The sequence below is a fragment of the Protopterus annectens genome, chromosome 2.part1, assembly GCF_019279795.1.
Source record: "Protopterus annectens isolate FY-2018-M chromosome 2.part1, PAN1.0, whole genome shotgun sequence".
Classification (NCBI taxonomy): Eukaryota; Metazoa; Chordata; order Ceratodontiformes; family Protopteridae; genus Protopterus; species Protopterus annectens.
In genome coordinates this window covers 96988787-97012938 of record NC_056729.1, presented here as the reverse complement: position 1 = coordinate 97012938, position 24152 = coordinate 96988787, and the positions used below count along the sequence as shown (strand labels likewise).

General features: G+C 41.2%; 1 protein-coding gene across 1 annotated transcript in view; it reads right to left on the bottom strand.

The window, feature by feature from the left end:
* Positions 1-24152, bottom strand: part of ETFDH (electron transfer flavoprotein dehydrogenase) — a 1111536-nt gene that overhangs the window by 1006817 nt on the left and 80567 nt on the right. Inside the window, exon 2 of the mRNA XM_044062047.1 lies at positions 14776-14922. Coding sequence (XP_043917982.1) covers positions 14776-14922 — 147 coding nt within the window. The remainder of the gene's footprint in view (positions 1-14775; positions 14923-24152) is intronic.

The following is a 24152-nucleotide window of genomic DNA, read 5'->3' as shown; positions in this document are numbered from 1 at the left end:
TATTCTCCCCGCAACTGTCCAATCAATAAAAAATGGGCCTGTTATCATGGATATGAACTTTCACACTAACTCTATTCTTATCTTGGTGGATATGGGTATGCTGAGGCAATGTAGAAATTGCCTACTGTTTATGACAACTAGCTAATTCTCAAACAAACTGATAAGGTATGTGAGTGATGTATTTACACACTTTCGCTGGAGGCAAAGCTCTCACATAAAAGCACTCCTAATGTCAATCAGGTTCTCAGCAGTGCACACACCGCACCCATCACTAAAGTACAAAGCAAGCACATAGACCCGCATACACTGAAGCACTTAAATGTAATCTTCCAAAACCCCAAAGACCTTCTAGATGAAGTACACATAACAAATGTCCTCAGCAGCCCTGAATTGACTCTTTCAAAACAACACCCACATCAACACAAAGTCACAGCTTATGGAGCCTCTACTTCTAAGTCTATAAGACAAGCAACCACACAATCCAACATTCTGATCATTGGAGACTCTACTGTGAGACACACTGATGTCCCTCTTACCAGGCTGCATAAGGAGAAACTCACAGTCAGTTGCTTATTAGGGTTCTGAATGCATCACATTATGCATGCACTCGGGTCAATGGCTCACAAGTACCAGTACGACTCAGTCATAGTCCATGTGGGTATAAATAACCTGAGACATAAAGCTCTCAGAATATGTGTCCTAGGCTGATATGAGCCTAGTATTGAGCAGGATGAACAGAAGATGACTGACTTTAATAACTGGCTTAGTTTCTGGTGTCATTCTAAGGGAGTGCAATATTTGTCATCATGGAAACAGGAGGTCTACAGACCACGCTGCTTTGCCAGGGATGGTCTGCACCTCTCCCCTCAAGGCTTTTGAATATTAGCTAAAACATTGTTCTCCACCATAGTGCTTTTTTAAGCAATGCCAAACTGAATGTACTTCCAACATAGCAAATCAAAATCAAGGAAATCTAAAGGTGTGACTGGCTCAACACAAGGAGTTAAAACAAAAAACTCCACTCCCTACAAGCTCTCCTCACCCTGGAGAATGCTGACATTTCTGCAGTCACTCAGGCATGATTTAAAGCTGCAGAAATGCCACTGGCAACACAAAACTATAATGCCTTCCAGACAGTTAGATCAGCTACTACACAGACAGGGATGAAGGTGTTTCGATTTACAATAAAAATAAATATACCTTAAGGCTCATCACAGTGTGCACTTGAGCTGTTCCATGTTCAAATCACCATATGCAAAATCCCATAACACTTCCTTGAAAGCTATAGGTCCTCATCTATGACCCAGGAAACCCATAACACATATTTAAGCTTACTGGAAACACTCACCATCCAACCTAATACCATATCCGTGGGTGACTTTAATTACCCCACTATTAACTAGGAGTCATATAAGACACCAAACGTGTAGGCACAGAGATTCCTGGATTTTGTAAATGCAAACTCCATGGACTAGACTGTCAATACACTGACCAGGGGTGCAAACATACTGGATCTGGTCCTTACTAATTTGGGAGATTGCTGCAAACCCCCTACTGTAATGTCTTCTCTCGTAAAGTCAGACAAAAAAAAAACGGTCTCCTTTGAAGTAAAAATAAAACCCAGAGCCTCAGCTAACCCTGGAACGTTTAGAAACTACTCTAAGGCTAACTTAGTACTATTAAGTGAGAAGCAGGCAAAATATTAAGCCCCCATAAACCCTGAGAACACTACTGTCTATGGGAACAGTTCACTGAAACCCTATACAAGCATGTTAATAGCTGCATACAGACAGCTGTAGCCACCATGAAGAAGTACAGAACTAACTCAAGAAACAAGCCACCCTGGTGGAATCACATCATCAATAGGCTGTAGAACAGAAGGAAGAAAGTCATAGCAAAAATTAGGTGGTGTAGATCCCAGAAGGATAAAAACACTCAAACTAAGACAATTCAAAGGCCAAATAAAGTCTACCAAAGCCAAATTTGAGGTAAATTTGGCCTCCCAGGCCAAGGACAACCACAAGGCATTCTTTAGCTATGTCTGCAGCCTCAAAGGCAATACACAATTGTGCACAGTGCTCATTGTTAATATACCTACCTATACTGAGCCAGAAGACATAGTAAAGCTACTGGCAAACAAATTCAGCTCTAACTTTACTTCTATCTCCCCCTCAACCTCCCCTCAGGAAATACCATCAAATATAACTGCTCCCGATTATCTCTAGGGAACATGTCCTCAATGCTCTCTCTAAGGCCAAGAACACTGCATCGATTGGCCCAGACAATATACCAGGATGCATTTTAAATTATTTATTTATTTATTTGCATTTGTTTACCGGGATGGTCCACTGGGCCGCAAAGTGCCCATTTTCAGCAGAGGCCCAGGGAGAAAAGCTCCACATACAAAAGAAATTTAAATACAATCACATTTTCTGCATACATAGAGAGATAACAACTTTAAAAAAACAGACATACAATCTTATCATAAATTTCTAGCTAGAATAACAAAGGCAGTATACATTATATATAAAATATACAAAAGTACAATATATCATCTGGTTTGGATACTGTACACTGAAGACAGCAAGAGATAGTTGAAACATGACCTATCATGCCATCTGAAACCACTACTTAACTGTAGCTTCCAAACAGGGTTTGTGCCTCATGAAGGGAGAACAGCAAGTCATTCTTCTGCACAAAGGTGGGTTATCTACAGACCCTGGAAACTACAGACCCAGAAATCTCACTAGTCTCGTATGCAAAGCAATGGACAGAATTATCATGGGAATGATCAATAATGACAAAGGATGGCACAGTGGAGCAGTGGTAGCATTGTTGCCTCACAGCAAGAGGTTTTCTGGTTCAATTCTCAGCTAGGGTGCCATCTGTGTGGAGTCTGCATGTCCTCCCTGCGTCTGTGTGGGTTTCCCCCAGGTGCACCGGTTTCCTCTCACGTTACAAAGACATGCGTCTGGAGCATTTCTCCCCGGGCATCTGCTGAAAATTGGCTTTGTGGTAAGTCGGACTTTCCCAGTAAACAAATGTTAAATAAATTTAAAAAATAAATAAACCTCCAGACACCTGACCTAACTCAATTTGGTTTTGTAAAGGGCAGGTCATGCCTGCTCAACCTGGTGGACTTCTTTGAGAAGGTCACTAAAGCATTGGATGAGGGCAAAATGTTTCAGACTGCCTACCTTGACCTGACCAAAGCATTTGATACAATACCTCACTCAGGCATTGTTGATAAACTCAAGAGGTTAGGTATAAACCCCTATGTCACCTGGGGGACAGCCAGCTGCTCACAGACAGGACTCAGGAAGTTAGAAAAGGGAAGTCCACAGAGGCCAGTCACAAGCGGAGTCTTGGAATCTGGGTCCAAGGAGGCCATTTTTCCATTATATTAAACATTCATCAGACCTATCACTGAGTAAAATGCCCCCCCTTTTATACGTACCTAACTAGGCACATCCAACATTTGGAACACCCATAGAGATTCCTCACTAAAAGAATACAGGGTGTAAGTAACATGTCCTATGCAGACCACCTCAAAGCCCTATCCCCGTATTCTGCCTCCTACAGGCTGTTGAGGGGAGATCTATGCCTAGCATACAAGGCATTGTTGGACTCCATCCTGATGACCATCCTGTATATCTGCAAAACAAACAGCAGCAGAATAAAACATTCTAAAGACTTAAACCTTGCCTGCGATATAAACAGGACCTGTAGGAGAGACAGATCATGTATCCCAGAAACCATCCCTTCTCCGGGACAGGCTTTCCACCCATGCAAAGCAGAGTTCTTCTCTAACACACTTTAACTCTAACTTGGACAACTGGAAAGGGAACATGAAATTCATCCCTGATTTTGCACCTATGTCTCTAATGGGCACAACAGTTCACCACCCAGGACCCTGCTTGTAAATGTTTCAGCTCCCAAGTCCCTGCTTACACTTCTCAAGGATGCCAAAACTTGTCAGAGATTTATGATGCATGGCTAGGGTTAAAAAGGCCCCAGTGGCCGTTGGCCTAGTATACACCAATGAATCTATGTGAATGGGATAAAATACAATTCTGTAAGTTGCAGGTACTCATAACATTAGATGTTCAAATTCCTCAGTGCTGCAAGTACCTTTGGGTTATACGAGCTGTTTGCTGTCTAGAAAACAATACCTATCCAGCTTCAAAACGTTCTACCCCCCAAATACACACCTTCACTCTGACTGCTGATTAGCTAATCCCAAGGAAGGAAATCAGCAGTCAGACACAAGACTTCTTCAGGACTTTCCTGCCCATACAAGGGGAGAAGAACCTAACAATCCTGAACAAAAAATACAATAATAACAAGAAAACCTATACAGTAGAAACATGCAAAACCCTACATTACATCCAAACTGCAACTGCATATAAGAGTAGTGGGGGGTGAGGGTGGGGGTGGCTACTGCAGTAGTAAGGAATATGAACATATACTGTTAAGAGTAAGCGCAACTTACAGAATATACTATATTCAGCATTTCCATTGCTGCATTAGCCTTTTGGCTAAGCTTCTGGTGTTACTCTAAGGGGATCTAGTATCTGTCCGCCTGGGATGACATGATCGACAGACCACGATGCTTTGCCAGAGATGGCCTGCACCTGTCGTCCTTGGGATTCCGGATACTGGCTAAGGCTCTTGCCACCCCTATAGTGCCTTTTTTAGGCAAGGTGACAAATTCACCACCGTAACAGGTACAAGCAAGCAAAATCTGAGGGTAATGCTACTCAATGCTAGAAGTCTAAACCTCAAAATGCATTTGCTCAAGGCACTCCTTAAAATGGAGAACATCGACATCTGTGCAGTGACAGAGACCTGGTTCAAGGCGCTAGAGAGGACCCCTGCATTACCAGGCTATAATTCATACCACACCTTTTGGCCACCTAACCTGGACCGAAACACTAAAGGTGGAGGAGTGTCCATATTCATTAAGGATATCCACAGCTCCAGGCTAGTTGCTCAGCATAATGCATCTGAGATTATCCAAGTGCAACTAACTCTGGGCAAGACTGCAATCCAAATTGCACCTTGCTACAGATGCCCCACCATGACCCAGGATTCCCACTCCTCATTTCTTGATACACTGGAAAATATTAGGGAACAACCCTACACCCTAACAATGGGCAGTTTCAACTACCCCACCATTAACTGGGAAAACTACTCATGTACCAACTCTTTTGCTCAACGTTTTCTGAATTCATAAATTCCAACGCATTGGATCAACTTATCCACACCCCCACCAAGGGCAGCAATACCCTAGACCTGGTCATTACCAACATGGGTGACCGGTATTCCACACCAGAGGTCAATTCGTCGTTGGTCAGATCCGACCACAAGCTAATCAGCCTACACATTCACATCCCGCCCCCACCCCCCCATTAGGGAAACCACCGTATAAAATTTCTCCAAAGCCAACTTCATGCTTCTTACGACAAAAGTGGCAAACTTCACATGCAATGGACAATACAGGTACGACTGCTGAATCCTACACAAATGCACTTTATAAGCACTTACACAAGTGCATGGATTGTGCTAACCTAACAGAACCAAGATGCTATCCTCCAAAAAAATGAAACCAATCTGATGGTCCCCTGCTATAAACAAACTCTACAACAAAAGAAAGAAACTGTTGCAAAAAAGAGTAAAATCCCATTACTGGAAGAACTCCCTGGTCAGCCTCAGTGAGAAGTTGAGATCCCTCATAAAATCCTCCAAAGCTAGTTCTGAAAACAAAATCGCCACTGATTCTAAAGACAACCACAAAGCATTCTATAGCTATGTCAAGAATCTCAATGGTAACACTCAGATCTGCTCTGAGTTACAGCACAATGGCACTAAATATACAGAACCAACTGATATTGCCAACATCCTGGCAGATAGGTTCAGTGCTAACTTTAACCCCACCCCCCACCCCCTAAAGCACCCATCTCTATAGCGGAAGAATGCAAAGCTCCTGTAATCACAGCTGCACAGGTAAAAAACACTCTCCAAAGCCAAAAACACAGCATCCATGGGACCAGACAACATCTCAGGCTGTGTTCTACATGAACTACAGAATGAACTGGCACCCCACCTAAGCACCATTTTCAATCATAGCCTCATCTCAGACTTTGTGCCCACCGTATGTTGCACAGCGATGGTTATCCCACTCCACAAAGGGGAAGCCACCACGGACCCAGGAAACTACCGTCCCATTAGCCTAACGAGCCTGGTCTGCAAGGCCATGGAACGTATCATCATGGAACTTATAAACAAAGACATTGGTAATCTCCAAACTCTGGACCCCACCCAGTTCGAGTTCGTAAAAGGCAGATCATGTCTCCTAAACCTGATAGACTTCTTTGAAGCAGTCATCAAAGCCATAGACAAGGGTAAGGTGGTTCACACAGCCTATCTGGATCTCGCCAAGGCTTTTGACACCATCCCCGACTCTGGAATTATAGATAAACACACTAAACTAGGTATAAATCCCTATGTCACAAGATGGGTTGCCAACTGGCTCACTGACAGAACCCACGCTGTGAAAGTAACAAACTCTAAATCCGACTTCAGACCAGTGACAAGTGGAGTACCACAGGGTTCAGTCCTGGATCCTCTCCTGTTTGGTATCTACTTTTCTGAAGTACAGGCTAACACAGAAGGTCGTTGGCTAATAAAGTTCACAGATGACTGCAAACTAGGAGCCATAATTGAAACTCCTAATGATGTGGACATCCTACAAAAGGGCCTCACTGAGACAGATGTCTGGTGTCAAAGCCACAGCCTCAAGCTCAATGCCAAAAAGTGCACGGTCATCCCCTTTCGTAAAAACTCTGTACCCATGAGCTACCACATAGGTGGTAGTCTACTTAACACTCAAAGTGTGACAGGAGACTTTGGGACACAGGTGGACAGTAGTCTCTCCTTTGATACTCACATTGCCACAGTAGTCAGGAAATCCTTCTACGTGGCATACCTCATCACAACAAGTTTCTCATCCAGAAAAAAAAGAGGTCATTGTTCCCCTCTACTCGTCCCTCATTACACCCATTATAGAGTACAACACCCCTTTTGGTATGTACCTCACAAGAAATCTACAAAGAGGATTACCGGCCTCAAACAGATGCCCTACGCAGACCATCTCAAAAAACTCCAGCTTTACTCAGTCTCATATTGCCTACTCAGAGACGATCTCTTCCTACCATACAAAGCTATGTCAAACCCAGAGGTGTTGGACATGGTCCACTTTAAGAAATCCCAATCCCTCCGAGCTACACGCTCTAGGGACCTAAACCTTGTCACCACAATAAACAGAACATGCTGGAGGGATAGATTCCTGTCCCAGAGACTTCCCATACTCTGGAGAAACTACCTATCTATATCAAACAAAGCTCCTGATTAGCACTCTTCAAGAAAAATCTTGATGAGTGGATGGAAAATAGGAAATTCACCCTGGGGATCACCTCTGTGGCTCTGCTCGACAGGGGCACAGGAAAATAATTTTCTTGGGTGGCGAAAACCAGGGTACCTTTTTGGCTAGGCTTGTATAGGCCCTAGGCCTGATAGCCTAGTACCTACCTATGAACCTATATAGACTGATAAGCCTACCCAACCTGACAGAACCAGAAGCACCAGGAAAATGGTCCTAGCAAAACTTGTTCTAGACCTAGCTAGGGAATTCAGTTTGTAATGCTTTATAAAAGTATGTATAGGGGACTATGTAGCTGCCTCTAGAATGCTTCTGGAGTCCACCTCTTTCCAGTATGGCATTAAAGAAGAAAAGGCTCTAGTAGAAAGTGCCTAGATACTGTCTGGAATGGATTTGCTATGCTGGGAATAACAAAAAGTGCTAGCTGAGGACAACCACCTGAAGAGTGTCTGTTTAGACATAGGGTGGCCCTTCTTTGTCCCTTGATAAGAAATAAATGCCTCCCAATTGAAATGTCAGCAGTCGAAATGCTGTGCCAACAAGCTGAAAAAAAAGACTAACTACCACAGGATAATGAATACTGAATATACTGCTTTTTGCCTTTAAAGTTTTTTTGTATGGGGCAAGCCCCCCTGATGTAGAGGACAAGACCCCCCCCCCCAAGCGTATATGTACCATCTCAGAGATTACCATACCTTGGAGAAAAGGGAATATTCCATAAAATGGCCATCTCAGACTTGGTATATGTAAGCCATTTTTTCAGCCATTCATTCTCCATGTTTCGGGACTTGCTCATGCTGGTCCTGACTTTTCAAATGGTTACCAAAATAAATAGCTGATCAGCTTTTTTATAGGGCTTAGTTGTGGCTGTATAGTACCTGAACTGCTTATGCACCTTCAGAATCTGCAGAATCCTTTCTCGCTGTCTTTTTAGGTTATGGATAGAAACCTGGGAGATTGATGACTTTATTCAAAGTAAACTCTAAAAACACTTTGTGCATGAATGAGGGGGGTTATTCCTAAATAGACCCTATCCCTGTGGAAAATCAGATAGGGTTCACCCACCACGAGAACTTGCAACTCAGATACACTTCTTGCAGATGTCACAGCAATGACAAGTGCAGTTTTCCAAATCAAGAACCTTAAATCACCTTAATGGGCAGGTTCAAAAGGTAACGCAGTCGAGATACCAGGGAGAAGAATTGTGTTTACAATGAGGTCTCATGTGTAAAACTATTTTCAGAAACTGGTTTTACTACAGAGTCAAAAGGGGAGGACCCATGGGGAAACATATTGAAATGGCTACAAGATGAAACTTTACAAAGAAATAAGACAGGCTACAGGAAAGAAAGTCACACACAAATTTCAGCACCAGTGGTACAAAATCTCAGATGGGCCCTGGTTATTGGTTAGGTGCCAACTAGAAAAATCATTTCCACTTACAATATAGGATTTTCTAGTAGCAGGCTTTGCCTCCTTTAGTACCCGCTGCATGTCCCAGTGGAATAAATGTCTAAAAGGTGTTAGAAATTAATCATTCAGATAGTAACATGAAGCTGACTGAGGCTGGGGTGTAATCAAACTCCCTAATTGTTCTGCAAGTAGATCCAGTTTGTGAGGAAGCTTGTGATAATTGCCCTTGGCTAATTCCATAAGATGTGAGAACCAATGATGCGTGGGCCAAAAGGGAGTCACTATAATGATTTTTGGGGTATTCTTTTGAATCTTCAGCATTACCCTGGACATCGGTGGAAAGGATATCAATGCATAAAGGAGCATTCCATTCTAAAGGAATGAAAAAGCATCTGTTGTCCAAGCTTGCTTGCAAGGATCCCTGGAATAAATTTGTTTAGTTGTCTTTTTTAAAGGAAGTGAACAGACATGTTTGAGCTGTTCCCCACAAAGGGAACAGTTCGTGAAGGACCCCCCCCCCAATTCAACCAAAGGGTGGGCTGCCATGGAGTATATCATGCCCCTCCTACTGCACTACAGTGTCAGCACTAGAACATGAATTCAAGTGCATCTGCATACAAATCATTTCTGGCCTTCAGATCTTCCAGCACTAAATGAAAGTGACAAAGCTGCAAATTCTCGGCCACTGACTTGTTTCAAAAGATCCAAGAATGGCAAGCAAGCCTGAACTAATGCTATTTTAAAGCAATGAGTAAAATGAATGGGACCTTTTCATCATACTGTGCAGTACTGATAAGATCAAAGCAGCAAAATGTTGCCATATATGAAGATTCAGGAATTATGTGGAAACCTAAAACTGACACAGTTTTCCTTGTGTTCCGTACCTTCACTACTGACACTCAATGTTTTTTCTTTCTTCAATAGCCCATACATTCCTTCACAAGGTTATGGTATGATGCCATCATTCCACACCAAAATGTGTTTCTTTCCTCTACAGGGAGACATCACTAGTACTACCACTGCAAGGTTGTGACATCCAAATAAAGGGAGAGCTAACTGCAAGGGAAAGAAAAAATACACCCTCTTCAGAGGAAAGATATAAAGTAAAGGCAGTCAACTACTCACTAATCATACTTTCACTACTGTAGCTACAAAACAACTGTAAGATGGAGGCAGGAGAATGCTCTGGCATATGGAAAGGCAGCGAGTGACTACCTCCAAAAGCATGTATGTACTTCTGAAATAACGAACAAAGTATTAATTTGTTATGTTTTACTTGTTTCTTTATATAACACAATATTTATACAACTCCGGTACCAGAACGATGTACAAAATAAGAGAAAGCCTATGTGTTTTGGAGCAGTGGTAAACTGGTTGTTTTTGTGCACTTCTTACATCATACTACACAACACTGGTAACATTCAGGTGAAAGAAGAGCACACAGCTCTAAAAACCAATGCACGTTTGAAGCGGTTATACTTAGATGACCTTAGATTTTGTTTCTGTACTGTACAGCACTACTGAGATTTGAGTGATACAATGTTAGCAAAATGGAAGCAGTAAAATGGTGCACAACCTGGAATCTACTGTACATCTATACACCTGCAAGTCATCAATGCAGTGAACCAAACTGCTGTCAGTAGTAGTGCCTGCAAAATACACGAGATGCAAGGTTACTGTACAAGCTCCGAATATGACACAGAGCTATAAAACCAGTACAATGTATTGTCACTCTGAAAAAGCAGCACTTAGCATTACTTCAGGTGCTGGTTTGTACTATGCCCTGTATTTATATACAGACGATGGACTGTTCGTGCTCAAGAAGTTTCCTGAACTTCACAGAACTCCAGCACTATAACCATCTTAAATACATACCACTGGTTTTAACACTCCTACATTTTATTGCAGACCATGCAGCATAGCACTGATCAGATGTTGATACCAGTGAAAAGGGGAAAGTCGAAATGTTTCAAACCCTTCAACTGAGAGATTAGTGCATATCAGCTACACACAATGTTATCCCAATTTCAAAGTATTCACAGAAGGTAAGTATAGCTAAAAGCACAGCTATTATCAACATCTTACCCTCAAAACACTTCATACTTGCTCTGGGCCTTTGAAGAATAATCATTGACTACTCCGCCACTGTGAAGTTTTGTGGCCAACTACCTTGATGCACGCTGACACTACGAGTCTGTGGACAAGAGTAAACCATGAGATCAAGAGAATCAGTAAATGCAATAATTAAACAGAAGTTTTCACCTGGATCAAAAAGCTTTTCTGTCTAAACTGCTGTCAGGTGAAAGTTTACAGACATCCCCTACGGACAAAAAGAAAAAGACAAGTGATCGCTGAAGAGGCTATCTGGACTGCAGTGGGAAAGCTTACAACATGAGAAACAGCACCTGACCAAAATATGTTTTCAATGAATGAGATCAAAAAGACAAGTGATCCCTGAAAAGGCTATCTGAACTGCAGTGGGAAAACTTACAACATGAGAAACAGCACCTGACCAAAATATGTTTTCAACGAATGAGATCAGTTTGATCACATTATGTCTTTGCCTCAAGGAAAAGTGATCTTGGAGTTAATTACACTGAACTCAAGGGGTGGCTAATGGTTTAATAAAGTTGAACAGACAAAGTAATTTACATTTAGCTGCTATCCAAGTAGGTGGGCTGGTCAATGGACACTTTTCAGACACATTCCAGACCAAATTGCAACCAGTACATATTCAATGGTAAACAAATGGGGTTGACCTGGCTCCACAGAGAAGAGAGATAGAGAGAGAAAGCCCTAACTGCACCACAGAAAACTTGTATTCGACTAGTACCATGAAAGCAAGAGGATTTTCTAGTAGCAGGCTTTGCCTCCTTTAGTACCCGCTGCATGTCCCAGTGGAATAAATGTCTAAAAGGTGTTAGAAATTAATCATTCAGATAGTAACATGAAGCTGACTGAGGCTGGGGAGGATGGAGTGAGGACCTGACACCAGACTACCTATCTTGGCAGTTTGGCTCACTGCACTGATGACATGTGCACAGATGCATCACCCACAGCAAGAAGCCTAGTATGCCTAAGCTGCACAGCAGTTAGCTGCTTAACCAGGACTTTGCTTATGTACTTCCCAGAAGCAGCAATTGTACAGTGTGCAAGTTGTAGAGTGGGTGAGAAGACAGCATGCCGGACTAGCAGACTGGTCTACTTCCTAACATCCATCTCTTGCCTCCATCAAGGAATAAACAGGACAGAGGACTCTCACCCTGAAGGAGGAATTAATGGGTCAACTGTGTGCATGATGGGGGAGCCAGTGAGCAGATTCTAGAAAACCACAAAAAGAAAAAAAAAAGATAACAACTGTACAGCATTACAGGTTGTAAATAAAAGTACACCAACGGACAAAACAGCTATCAGCTGACACACAGGTGATAGAGGATTTATCTGCTAGTAAGTAAAGGGAAATTGATAATGCAGTAATAATGCAAGACCTATTACTAACAATAACCACATCAAAATACAGTGCGATCAGTAACCAGATCAGGAGAAACTATTTGGAAAGCACTCTCAAATTATGAAGCAAAAGGAGTCAAGTGGGAAAAGTTCTGATGATGATGATGGCGATGAATCTTTACTCTTGTCAGAAAAACCACAACTAATTCACTTTTCAGAGATAAGCATTTAGGCTGGTTGAAACTATTCTGGGCAGAATGTACTTGCCACCCACTGTAGTTGATCAGCTAAGCAATTAAAGTAACATCTGATCTGATAACATCACTCCTCAGAAAATATTGCTACCTCATTCAACACGCACTTCACAGAAACCATACTATCATTAGCTAAACAACACAACCCCCCTCCCCTCCAACCCACACCTTCAACTAGTAATCTCCCCACTGCCTTCTCTTTTTCTCCTGTACCTACCTCCAATGTAAAAAAAACTCTTAACTAAACTTAAGCCCACCAAATTAGCAGCTGACAACCTCCCAAGTGAATGCCTACAAATCGCAGCTGATGCTCTGGCCTACCCAGTATCCATCTTGATTAACCGATCTCTGTCTGAAGGTTACGTTCCCACACTGTGGAAAGTATCACATATAATTCCCCTCCACAAAGGCAGACCCTCCACAGAACTAACCAATTAACACCCCATAGCTATTCTCTCTCCACTCTCCAAAATACTAGAGAGATGCATAAACTCTCAGGTCTCAGACTACCTCCTTACTAACAACCTCCTTTCCAATACTCAGCATGGTTTCCGACCAAACCATAGCATCACCACTGCCTTACTCTCCTTTACTAACACTATCCTTCAGCATAAAAACAATGGCTATTTCTCCTCTGCTACTTTCCTAGACCTATCTAAAGCATTTGACATGGTCCCACAAAAACAACTTATATCTGTCCTCAGTAACCTATCCTTCTCTCCATCAGTCACCAACTGGTTTCAGAGTTACCTGTCTGACCGCCAACAATCCGTTGTATGGGAGAATGACATATCTCCCCAACTACCTGTCTCCATAGGGGTTCCCCAAGGATCCATCCTTGGACCCCTACTCTTCTCTGTTTTCACCAATAATCTAGCCTCTGCCACCAAACATGACACACTCATACAATAGGCAGATGACTCAACCATCATCTGCTCAGCCCAGTCCCTACCCAAACTGCAAAAAGTCACAGGAAGCCTTTTCCTCTGTTGAAACTTGGTTATCCGATGCCCAATTAATACTCAACGCAAACAAAACTAAACTACTCATCTTCCAAACCACCAAACATACTCAAAACAACTCTCACTTTAACATCACAGCAAAAGACAACACCACTATATACCCAACTGAACACACCAAATTGCTAGGAGTGGAAATAGACAATAAACTAAAATTTGACATTCACATATCCATGACCATAAAAAAAGTCCACAAAAAAACTAGGAGCGTTATACAGAAATAAGCAACTTCTCACCAAAGCAGCAAAGATTTCAATAGCAAAGTCCCACCTTATCTCCACCCTACTCTATGCCTCTCCAATATATACCAACCTAAGGCAATGCGATTTAAACAAGCTAGAGACCTGCTACAACAAAATCTCCAAATTTGCCACAGGGGCATCCTACCGTAGTCACCACAGTCTCTCACTTGCTGAACTGGGCTGGCTTGAACTCTCTCACCTCCTTCAATGGTATCAACTCTCACTCGCCCACAAACTAGTAAATCATCCACTAAATGTCCCATCCCTCCAGAATCAACTCCAACCCTATTGCACCACCAGACCACTAAGATCCAGCAACAAAAATCACTTGCAGATCACTAAAGCCAATAACTCTGCTGGTGAAGCACTATTCTCTTGCACCATAGCCAAATTATGGAACTCCCTCTCACCCACAATTACCTCCGTACCATCATGCACCCACTTCAAAACTTTACTAAAAGCGCACCTAAAAACATGTTGACTATGCCCTTGCAACTCCCACTCTAATATCACCCACCCCATCTAACCACTACTTTTCTTTCCACCCCACTAACTACCTTAATTATAGCAAGCTCAGATGCTCATAAGCCTAGTACTTATTATAGAGCAGGAACTTCTTATTGTAACATTTGTTAATGTCTGTTATGTACTTCACAGATAAAGATTCTAGTTGTCTACTGATGTACTATGTTCTTCATCTGTAAATATGTTGTAAGTAATTGCTATGTTAAATTGTTAATCGCTAGGTAATCCAATGTAACTACTGCCTGTTTATTTTAACTGTGAAGCTTTTCTCCCTGGACCTCCGCTGAAAATGGACCTACGTCCAGTCGGACTCTCCAGGTCAACAAATATAAATAAATAAATAAATAAATACATAATCTGATTTTAAAAGCCACCTTTCCAAATGTTTACCATAACATCATGACTTGAAAGCTGAAGATTTACTCCTTTACCTTCCCACCTGGGGTCTTTGTCGCGAGGATAAATTGTGTAGTGCGTTGTGATCCGAGGTACTGCTAAGGAGTTCCATCTTACAAGACACACTGAAGCTGAAGGAGATCTTTTCCATGTTGATTTTATGAAGTGCAAGCATCTATTTGCTATAAAAAAGGGGAAAAAAATCAAACTCAGTTTTAATGTTGATTAAACATCTAATTTTTTCACTATATTTGACAGTGCAACAACAGGAAATAAAATTGTATGTATTGTTCATCATAACAGTGGCTGTACAAATAATAGGACTATTGCTGCAGGAATCATTGTTTCCTTGGAAAGTCTGACAGAGGCATCCAGCAGTCCTAGCTGGATTTTTTTTACATGTTGCATATCCTCTAGTATGCAAATTTGAAGCTTTAAGCAGTACTCATTATAGCGCAAGTTATAATACAGAACAACCCACTTGTTCACATACTTTTTCTGCCCTGAAACTCCACCAAAGATAGGAAAAAGAATCCAGAAAAATAGAAGCACAAAGTAGACATACAGACAATGTAAAATAATCCAATTAAACTATGCAAATTATATGAAACACACAATACTTGACTACTTATACAAAAGAATATAAAACTCAAACTGTATGTATGGTTAACCTTATTATTTATAAAAGTACAGGGAGACTATGAAACAGGTCCAGTAACATATACAGCGATTACCAATAAAATATGCAGATAGCACTGGGAGGTAGGTGGGAGGGATTCTACCCTGCAGCAATGATTCTGTTAGTCAGATATTTACTGTTATTATGATACACTATCCATGTACATCATAAGGATCACACTTCAGTGTATGCATGAGAGATAAAGCAGCACAGCCTGCATGTTCCATAAGGGAGATGACTTACAGCATTCCACGAAGCACTGTAATAGCAAAGTCGGTTTTACTTCAGAATTGGTTATCTAATATACAATGCTTTGAAAATGTTTAGGCAGGTGACTATATGGCAAAACCTTACAGAAATACATTCCTGAAAAAAAGTTGCAGTGGTAGTTGCCAAACTGGCATGGCAAAGTTTCAACATCTTTAGACAATGTCTTGTTGCACTGTACAAAAGCAGAAAACAAGACAATCAGGTAACTACAAGGAAATGGTCTTCCATCTACATTACAGTTCAGAACCATGTGAGTAATCATCAGTGGAATGCAAACGTTTTCCCTTTGTTCTTTTGTTTTTCTGTTTGGGACAGAAAAATGTAAGCACCTAGGTTACTTAGACTGTCAGGATAATTCATGGTAGTTTAGAGACCACATAAGGTAGAAAGTAGGGATTATTCCTAAAGACACCCTTTCCTTGTGGCAAACACCATAGCATTCATTATATATTATGGCCTGTAATTCAACATTTATTAATATGGAAGAAAGAAGAAATCACTACAAATAATCTTCCATGACAGAAATTTCAGGCTGGTGAAACTGACCGATTTAATGCAGGCAATGTCCTCCATCAGAACAATTAAGGTGTCACTCTTAAGCTAAATGTCTAGGAGGTTTTTACATACAAGAGACACCTTAGTACCAGTTTTAACAGCACCGTTTGTAGATAAAGCAAGTTCCAAAGTCAAATGGACTGATACTGCCAAAAGTATAATCAGACAGCTGACTACGCCAGCCATGTATAAAGAAACCAAGAACTACAATACATGAGGAAATGAGATGCTCTCTGCATTAACATACAGTGGGTATTAAAAGTCTACTAAGAGACTGAACTTCCTGGGACTGCTGACTACCACTATAAAGTACTCTGTCACAATGGCCCAAGTCAAGACCTTCCTGTTTCCTAACACAAAGGAAAGGATCAAGTTCCTTCCATTTACTGATACATTGTACAACTGAAATGCTGCTTGTCTGTATGGACATAAGTCCTGAAGACAGGGACTCCTGGAAGGCTTGAAAGGAGAGCACTGTCTTCACCTTCAACACAGTGTGCTTATGCTAGGTGGTGCTTGTAGATCATTGTGTGTATTGTACCCAGTTAGCCACTGTAGCTAGATACCTTCCGCATATAAGTTACTGAGCACGTGAAAGTTCAGTGCCATTTTGTGTAGTCAGAGTGAATGCAGACATAAATGGAGATGCACGCGAGTGTGTTTGAAGTAATGAATCAGTCAGTTAGCTTGTTCTAGTTACAGCTCCTGATGTATTTACATACAATAAATAACTTGAACCCATCACAGTACCTCAGTGTCTTTTGATACACGAGACATGCGACATGGTGTCAGAATGGGATCCAAAGTTGAAGCAACTTGCAAACCATGAGGCACGCAGTTAGTGGAGAAATATACAGCAGCCAACTCACAAACAGGTCAGTGGTTATTTAAAGGTTACTAAACTCTTCTAAATGATTTTTCAGTCACCGAGTAAGTGGCAAAGCACTCAAAATGCTCAAAATAATTACCTTGATAAACAAAATGTCCGAAATTGCAACATACTGATAAAAGTATTCTAATTAAATACAAAAGTGTTCAAAATAATTTCCGAAGTGTTAAAATGTAAGAAACGCAATGCACTACTTTTTTCCTTTAACTGAAACTTTTCAAAGTATATGGAGTGTCTGGAGTGTTCACAGTGTTTGCAGAGTTAAAGTGAAGCCTTTTCAGAGAAATTGTTGTGCATTTAAGCATAATTAGAAGTATCTGGTCTATGACACAAGTGTTTTTGCAGACCTGGACCACTGGTGTTTGATAACAATATTGCTGAGAATTGGCGAGTGTCTGAGCAAGAATATGATATTTTCATACAGACTGCATTTTCCTGATAAAGACACATGTACAAGAATATTCATACTTCTTAATTTAGCTAGTTTGGAAGCCACTGAGAGGGAACGATCATTTGTACATGCACCTGCCATGTATGCAGGGGAGGGGGAGAACCGCCATATTGTGAAAGAGGCCGAAACGCATAAGACCCTAAGTGCTTAAAACATACATTTAGAGAAATGTGTAACACTTAAATGAATATTGCAATGGAAAGGCACATGTTTTACACAAGAAATCAAAAGCCTGGTGAAATTATAGCAGCATACATTACTGACTTAAGAAATAAAGCAAAAATGTGTAGATTTTTTGATCTGAGAGATGAGCTGATAAAAGACAGGCTTGTGTGTGGTGTTAATAATGATGCAGTGAGAAAGATTTTGCTTCAAGACTGTGATTAACACTGAGCAAAGCTATTGAGATTTGTCAAATATATGAGCTTACAGAAAAGCACACAAATATGCTTACGAATAAAAAAAACGTGCATGCAGTTCTGCCAGAGAGAATGTTGATATTAGTGTACAACATAAAGCTAAGATGAAAAGAAATATAAACCGAATGGGGCCACAACACCCAACCTAATTATTAATTGCCATAATTGTGGAGGCAGTCCTGAGCCTACACAAGACAAGTGCTTAGCTTTGGGTCAGCAGTGTCATAAATGTAAAAAGTGGAATCATTTCAAAAGGCTTTGCAAGTCTAAACTGGCACACACTTTTATTAAAAAAGAGAGCATCTGAAGAAGCAAGCAGATCAGAGAGAGAGCTGAGCAAACTTTCTATGTTGATAGTATCTCTGAGAGTGATGAAACTGTTAACACAGTAGATTATCAGTTGGCAGCAAAAAGTGAAATATTTTGTACTGTTCAGATTAATGGGAAACCTGTAGAGCTAAAGGCAGATGCTGGAGCCAAGTGCAATGTTATATCAGCACAAATGTTTGCCAAAGTAAGAGCTGGTGAGAATCTTGATTCAGCAAAGTGTGCAAAACTAGTTGCTTATGGTGGTGAAGAGATTCAAACTGATGGCGCAATAGTTCTCACATGCCATTCTACTGGGAACAGCTATGACTTGCAGTTTTATGTAATCAAAAGACGTGTGCAGTCACTGTCAGGCCTCAAAGACAGTTTGAGAATGGGACTGATTTCATTTAATAAAGAGGTCCACCATATAAATCTGAACAATCACGATAGTTTTACACAGAATATTTTTTGTGAATATACTGATATTTTCACAGATGAGCTTGGCAAACTTCCAGTCACATATTTCATGAAGTTAAACCATGAACTTAGCCCAGCTGTCAAAGTCAAACCAGCAAGGAAGATTCCGGTAGCAATGCACAGCAAAGTAAAAGCAGAGCTTGACAAAATGGTGAAATTAGGTGTCTTTACTCCAGTAAAAGAATCAAATGAATGGGTACCCTCCATGGTCATAGCTCACAAGAAAAGCTTAGATGATATTCAAATATGTATGGATTCAAAAGGCATAAACAAAGCACTTAAGCATCCTCATCATCCGATGCATACAGTAGAATAAGTTGCCGCTCTCATGCCAAATGCCACTGTTCTTTCAGTCTTAGATGCAAAAAGTTCCTTTTGGCAAATTTTGGTGGCTCATGAATCTTCATTGTTAACCACTTTCAGCAAACTATTTGTAAGATGCAGATTCTTGAGAATGCCATTTGGGATAAAGTCTGCCAGTAAAGTATTTCAATGTGCGATTGAACAATTTTTTTTTTAGGTTTATCCATGTACTGCTATAGTAGACGACATTATTGTAGAGGCAATGGTAAAGACGAACATGATAGAAATCTCAGGAAGGTTCTAGACCATGCACATGAAGTAAATCAAACAATCCAAAGAAATGTAAATTCAAACTGAAAGAAGTTACTTATGTGGGTCATTTGTTACCAGTTCTGGCTTACAACCAGAACCGTCTAAGCAGACAGCAATTCTTGAGATGCCAGTTCCAGACGATGACACATCAAACTCTAGCATGTTCAATTTGCAATAGTACTAAATCGCACCAACAAAAAAAAACACTTCGCCTAAACCAGATTCATGAATTACCATGGTCTATGGCTGCAACTGATATTTTCGAATGGAATGGTCAGCATTACTTCGTGTTAGTGGGCTCTTACTCAAATTGATTTGAAAGTGACCTTCTTCCTAACTTAACATCCAGCACTGTCATTACGAAACTGAAGAGACATTTTTCTGCCCATGGTAGTCCGAACAAAGTAATTTCTGAAAATGGCGCACAGTTTACAAGTCAGCAGTTCAAGAAATTTGCCAAGTCTTGGGACTTTGTCCATGTTACTGGCAGTCCTGAATATCCACAGTCCAACAGATTAGCTGAGCATGCAGTTCAAAGTGCAAAACATTTCTTGGACAAATCCAAGAGAGACAGTACTGATGTTTTTCATAACTTACTCAATCTCAGAAACATTCCTCGAGATAACTTGCTTGGTTCACCTGCTCAGAGATTAATGTCCAGACCAGATTTGCAACTGGACAAGTAGGGACAAAAAAGTGTTTCATACTAAGTGAAGTGAAGACAAAAAAAAAAAAATAAAAAAAGCCTTCCATGCAGAACTGCCTGCTGTTCCACAATACACAAAAGTGGCTTCTTTGATTGGTTCGTATGAACCAATCAAAAATCGCACAGCAGAGTCTCTTCTGTTCAATGCGGAACAGCCCACTGTTTCGCATAGGACAGAAGTGGCTCCACTTTGCGATTTATGATTGGCCTGTATGCCTGCATATGAGCCGATCAAAAATCACAAAGCGGAGCCTCTTTTGCCGAGATTGTAACAGGAAGTGCGGGACTTGGGATTGGTCTGCTGATCTTGGGACAGTCCCGCTCAAATAGGTATGCATGGCAATCCTGGTCCAGACAGACAAGAACAACTCTACCACTCAGTAAACAGTTGTTAGTACTAAATGTAAAGAACAACAGAATGGTCAAGGCTCAACTTTCGAGAAAATGTCAAGTCACAAAAGTTGTACTACGATAAGTCCAGCAAACCTCTTAGACCATTAAGACAAGGAGAATCTGTGAGAATGCAAACATCTAAAGGATATGACTGAGTATCATCAAAAACCTTTGCGAAGAACTGAGATCTTACATCATATAATCTGACAGAATGGATTTCAGAAGGAATCAAAGACACATATTACCAGTCTCCGAATCAGTGATGCAGTAGATTGCCTGTGCCAGAGACTTTATTTCTCAGAGTGGCTCTACACTTGTTCAAATTCCAGAGGAAAGTGTATTTTCGTCAAGTAATCCTGATGCATTTCCTAAAGTTCCAACTGTAAAAGAATCCAGAGACTGTCCCTGTTGCTAAACCCAGTGAAAGTTTTTATGTGACCAGATTGGGTAGAATTTCCAAACACATTTCAAGATACACAGCGACTTGAACTTTAATTCATTTGTTGTTATATGTTGATTTGGTACCCAGCTTGTTAAAAATATCCTGTTCTCCTACTGCATGTCGAAAAAAATCAAAGAGGGAAGATGTAGATCATTGTATGTACTGCACCTAGTCAGCCACTGTGGCTAGATAGCACGTGTATAGAAGTTAATGAGCTCATGCAAGATCAGTGCTATTTTTGTATAGTCAGTCAGAGTGAATGTAGGTACATGCGAGTATGTTTGAAGTAATGAGTCAGTCAGTTAGCTTAAAAATAGGTTCTAGTTAGAGCTTCTGATGTGTTAACATACAATAAACAACTTGAACCCATCACAGTGCCTCAGTGTCTCATTTGATACATGACACATGCGACAGTCCTCCAGTCAACCACATTAACTCCCAAAGCTTAGTACTGAAAGTCATCGTATACTCTACAACTGATTCCTTGAGCAGAATCACATTCAACCTCCCAGTCATAAATTAAGTCAGGGCTCTTCACTACCTCTGTGACCATAAAGTATCTCAAATGGCAAAACCCTGTAGATGCTTGGTCACCTCACTTATGCAAAACAGAGATGCATCAAGGGCTCGATCTACTTTTGCTTAAACTAGCCTGCAAAGCCATGGTGTTAAGATTATGGTTAAGAGTAGAGTTAAATGTCTTCACTAAAAAGTACAGTTGCGCAAGTCCTACTTACCTAATAGCAGTAGATGTTTGTAGAACAAACTGCCTTACTGGCATTAAGGAAAAAGTGCCCTGCTACTCTTCTCTGACAGTCTACCAATGCTTAACAGCCCCTCCCATTGCCGGTCTGTAGGTGTTATAGGCCAATCACCTAGCAGTACTGGGACTGCCTTACATACCCACAGACAGGACCCTTTCTGTATTCTAGGGTCCAGCAGGAACAAAAGCTGGAAATGCAAGCTACTATCCCAAGCCAAAACCCAAACACACATGCATGCGTGCACACACAGACACACACACACACACACACACACACACACACACACAGACACACACACACACACACACACACACACACACACACACACAATAAAGGCCATGGAGCAGGGCTCAGTGACAATCCGAACACCAAAGTATGTACATCCAAAAAGGGAGATGGTAGGTGAGTATTACTAGTAAGGCAGTGTGTTCTAAGTAAGTAGGACTTGTGCAACTATACCTTGTTCAACAAACACACCGTCTTACTGGCATTTGGGTAGACTCCCAAAACTTACCCAACCAGGGAGGAGAAGAAAGGATAAAGGTACAGGAGTCCCTGCAGAATGGTCCTAGTGAAGCCTGTTCTGTATCTAGAAAAGCCATCTAACTTGTAGTGCTTCACAAAGGTATGGACAGAGGACCAAGCTGCTGCCTCTAGATACTTCAAGTCCTCTCCTTTCAAATATGCAAATGAAGAAGAAAAGGTCCTAGTGGAATGTGCCTTTACCTTGCCATGGTGGGTATAGCAGAAAAAAAGAAAAATACCAGAGGACAACCAACATGAAATAGTTTGCTTAGAGATAGGCTGACCCTGCTTTTTACCTGTGTGGGAAATAAAAATCCTTTCAGTTTTTCTGAAAGATTTTGTTCTCTCAAGGTAGTACCTGAGTTGCCGGTGCATATCCAAGGTTATTCTTACATTCTGGGAAGAAGACAGGGAGGTTAATAGACTGACAAAATTAAATTCTGAGACCACTTTCAACATGAAAGAGGGATTAGTGTGTAACACAACCTTATCCCTGTTGAAAATAAGGTAAGGTTATACGACCATGAGAGCTTGCAAATCAGAAACTCACCTAGTAGATGTTAGAGCAAAACAGTTTTTCCACGTTAAGGGCTTCCGATCAGCCTGGGCAGCAGATACAAAAAGCGGTAAGGTCAATTTTTTTCCAGGACTTAAGATTCCATAAAGGCAGAATTTGCTTGTGAAGGATTCTATTATGCAATACTCCTTTCATGAACCGTTTTACCAAAAGAGAAGAAGAAAGAGGGGGAGCCAATGGAAGACAAGCAGAAATAGCTGTTAAATGCACCTTAATGGACTCATATGCCAAGCCATCCTTAAGTACTTCACTCAAATATTTCAAAACCAGACGAAAGTTAACCACAAGGGACCATCTGTTCCCATTTCAGCACCACTTAGAAAACCTCATCCATTTGTAAATATAAGATTTTTCTAGTAGCAGGTTTCTGGCCGCCTTTAATACCTGCTGCACATCCCCATGAAACCAGTACCTAAAACGAGTCAAGACTGAATCATCCAGGCTGTCAGTTGTAGCTGCTCCAAACTGGAGTGCACCAGTCTCCCCTGAGACTGTGTGATCAATCCAGAGTGTGAGGAAGTATGTGGCAATTGCCTTTAGCCAATGCCATTAAAAGGGAGATCCAAGACTGCCTCGGCCAATAGGGGTCACCACAATGATCTTTGGCATCACCTTCTGAATTTTCAGAACTTTCTTGTGAATCAGTGCAAAGGGTGGAAACAAATACAAGACCACCGTCCAAGGGAATGAGAATGAGTCTGCCCTCCAAACATGCCTGCAAGGATATCTGGAAAAAAATTTCTCCAGCTGTCTGTTTTGAAAGGAGGTGAACAGATCTATTTGAGGTGTTCCCCACATGTGGACTAGATCTTGGAACAAAACTGCCTTGAGCTGCCACTTATGTGGGTCTGCCCAGGATATGCCTACTCCGTCACAACATTTTGCTCTTACGAGATGTATGATGTCTGTAGAATCACAGAATGCTGTAAAATCAGTTCCCAGGCTTTCACTGCCAACTGGCATGGAGGGTATGATCTTGTACCCCCTTGTTTTCTGAGGTACCACATTACTGTGGTGTGGTCTGTAACAACAAGAGGAGGACCCGGAGTCTACAGATGGGAAGGACTTTCAGGACATGGATCACCACCATTTCCTTGATACTTATGTGCTTCCATGCATCGCTGGACCTCCAGGTGGCCTGCACTTGCAGTACTAATGACACAGCTCCCAATGTGAAGTCAGACAAATCTGTCTAGACAGACTTTTCTAGAACAGGTAGGAAGAAGGGAAGTCCTGGATTAATACTCAATTGTGGTCATCACCGTAACTCTCATTTGATGAAGTCCAGCACTACAACTGTGATTCCTGTGAATGTAAGTGCTGAGTCCAACAATTTTGTAC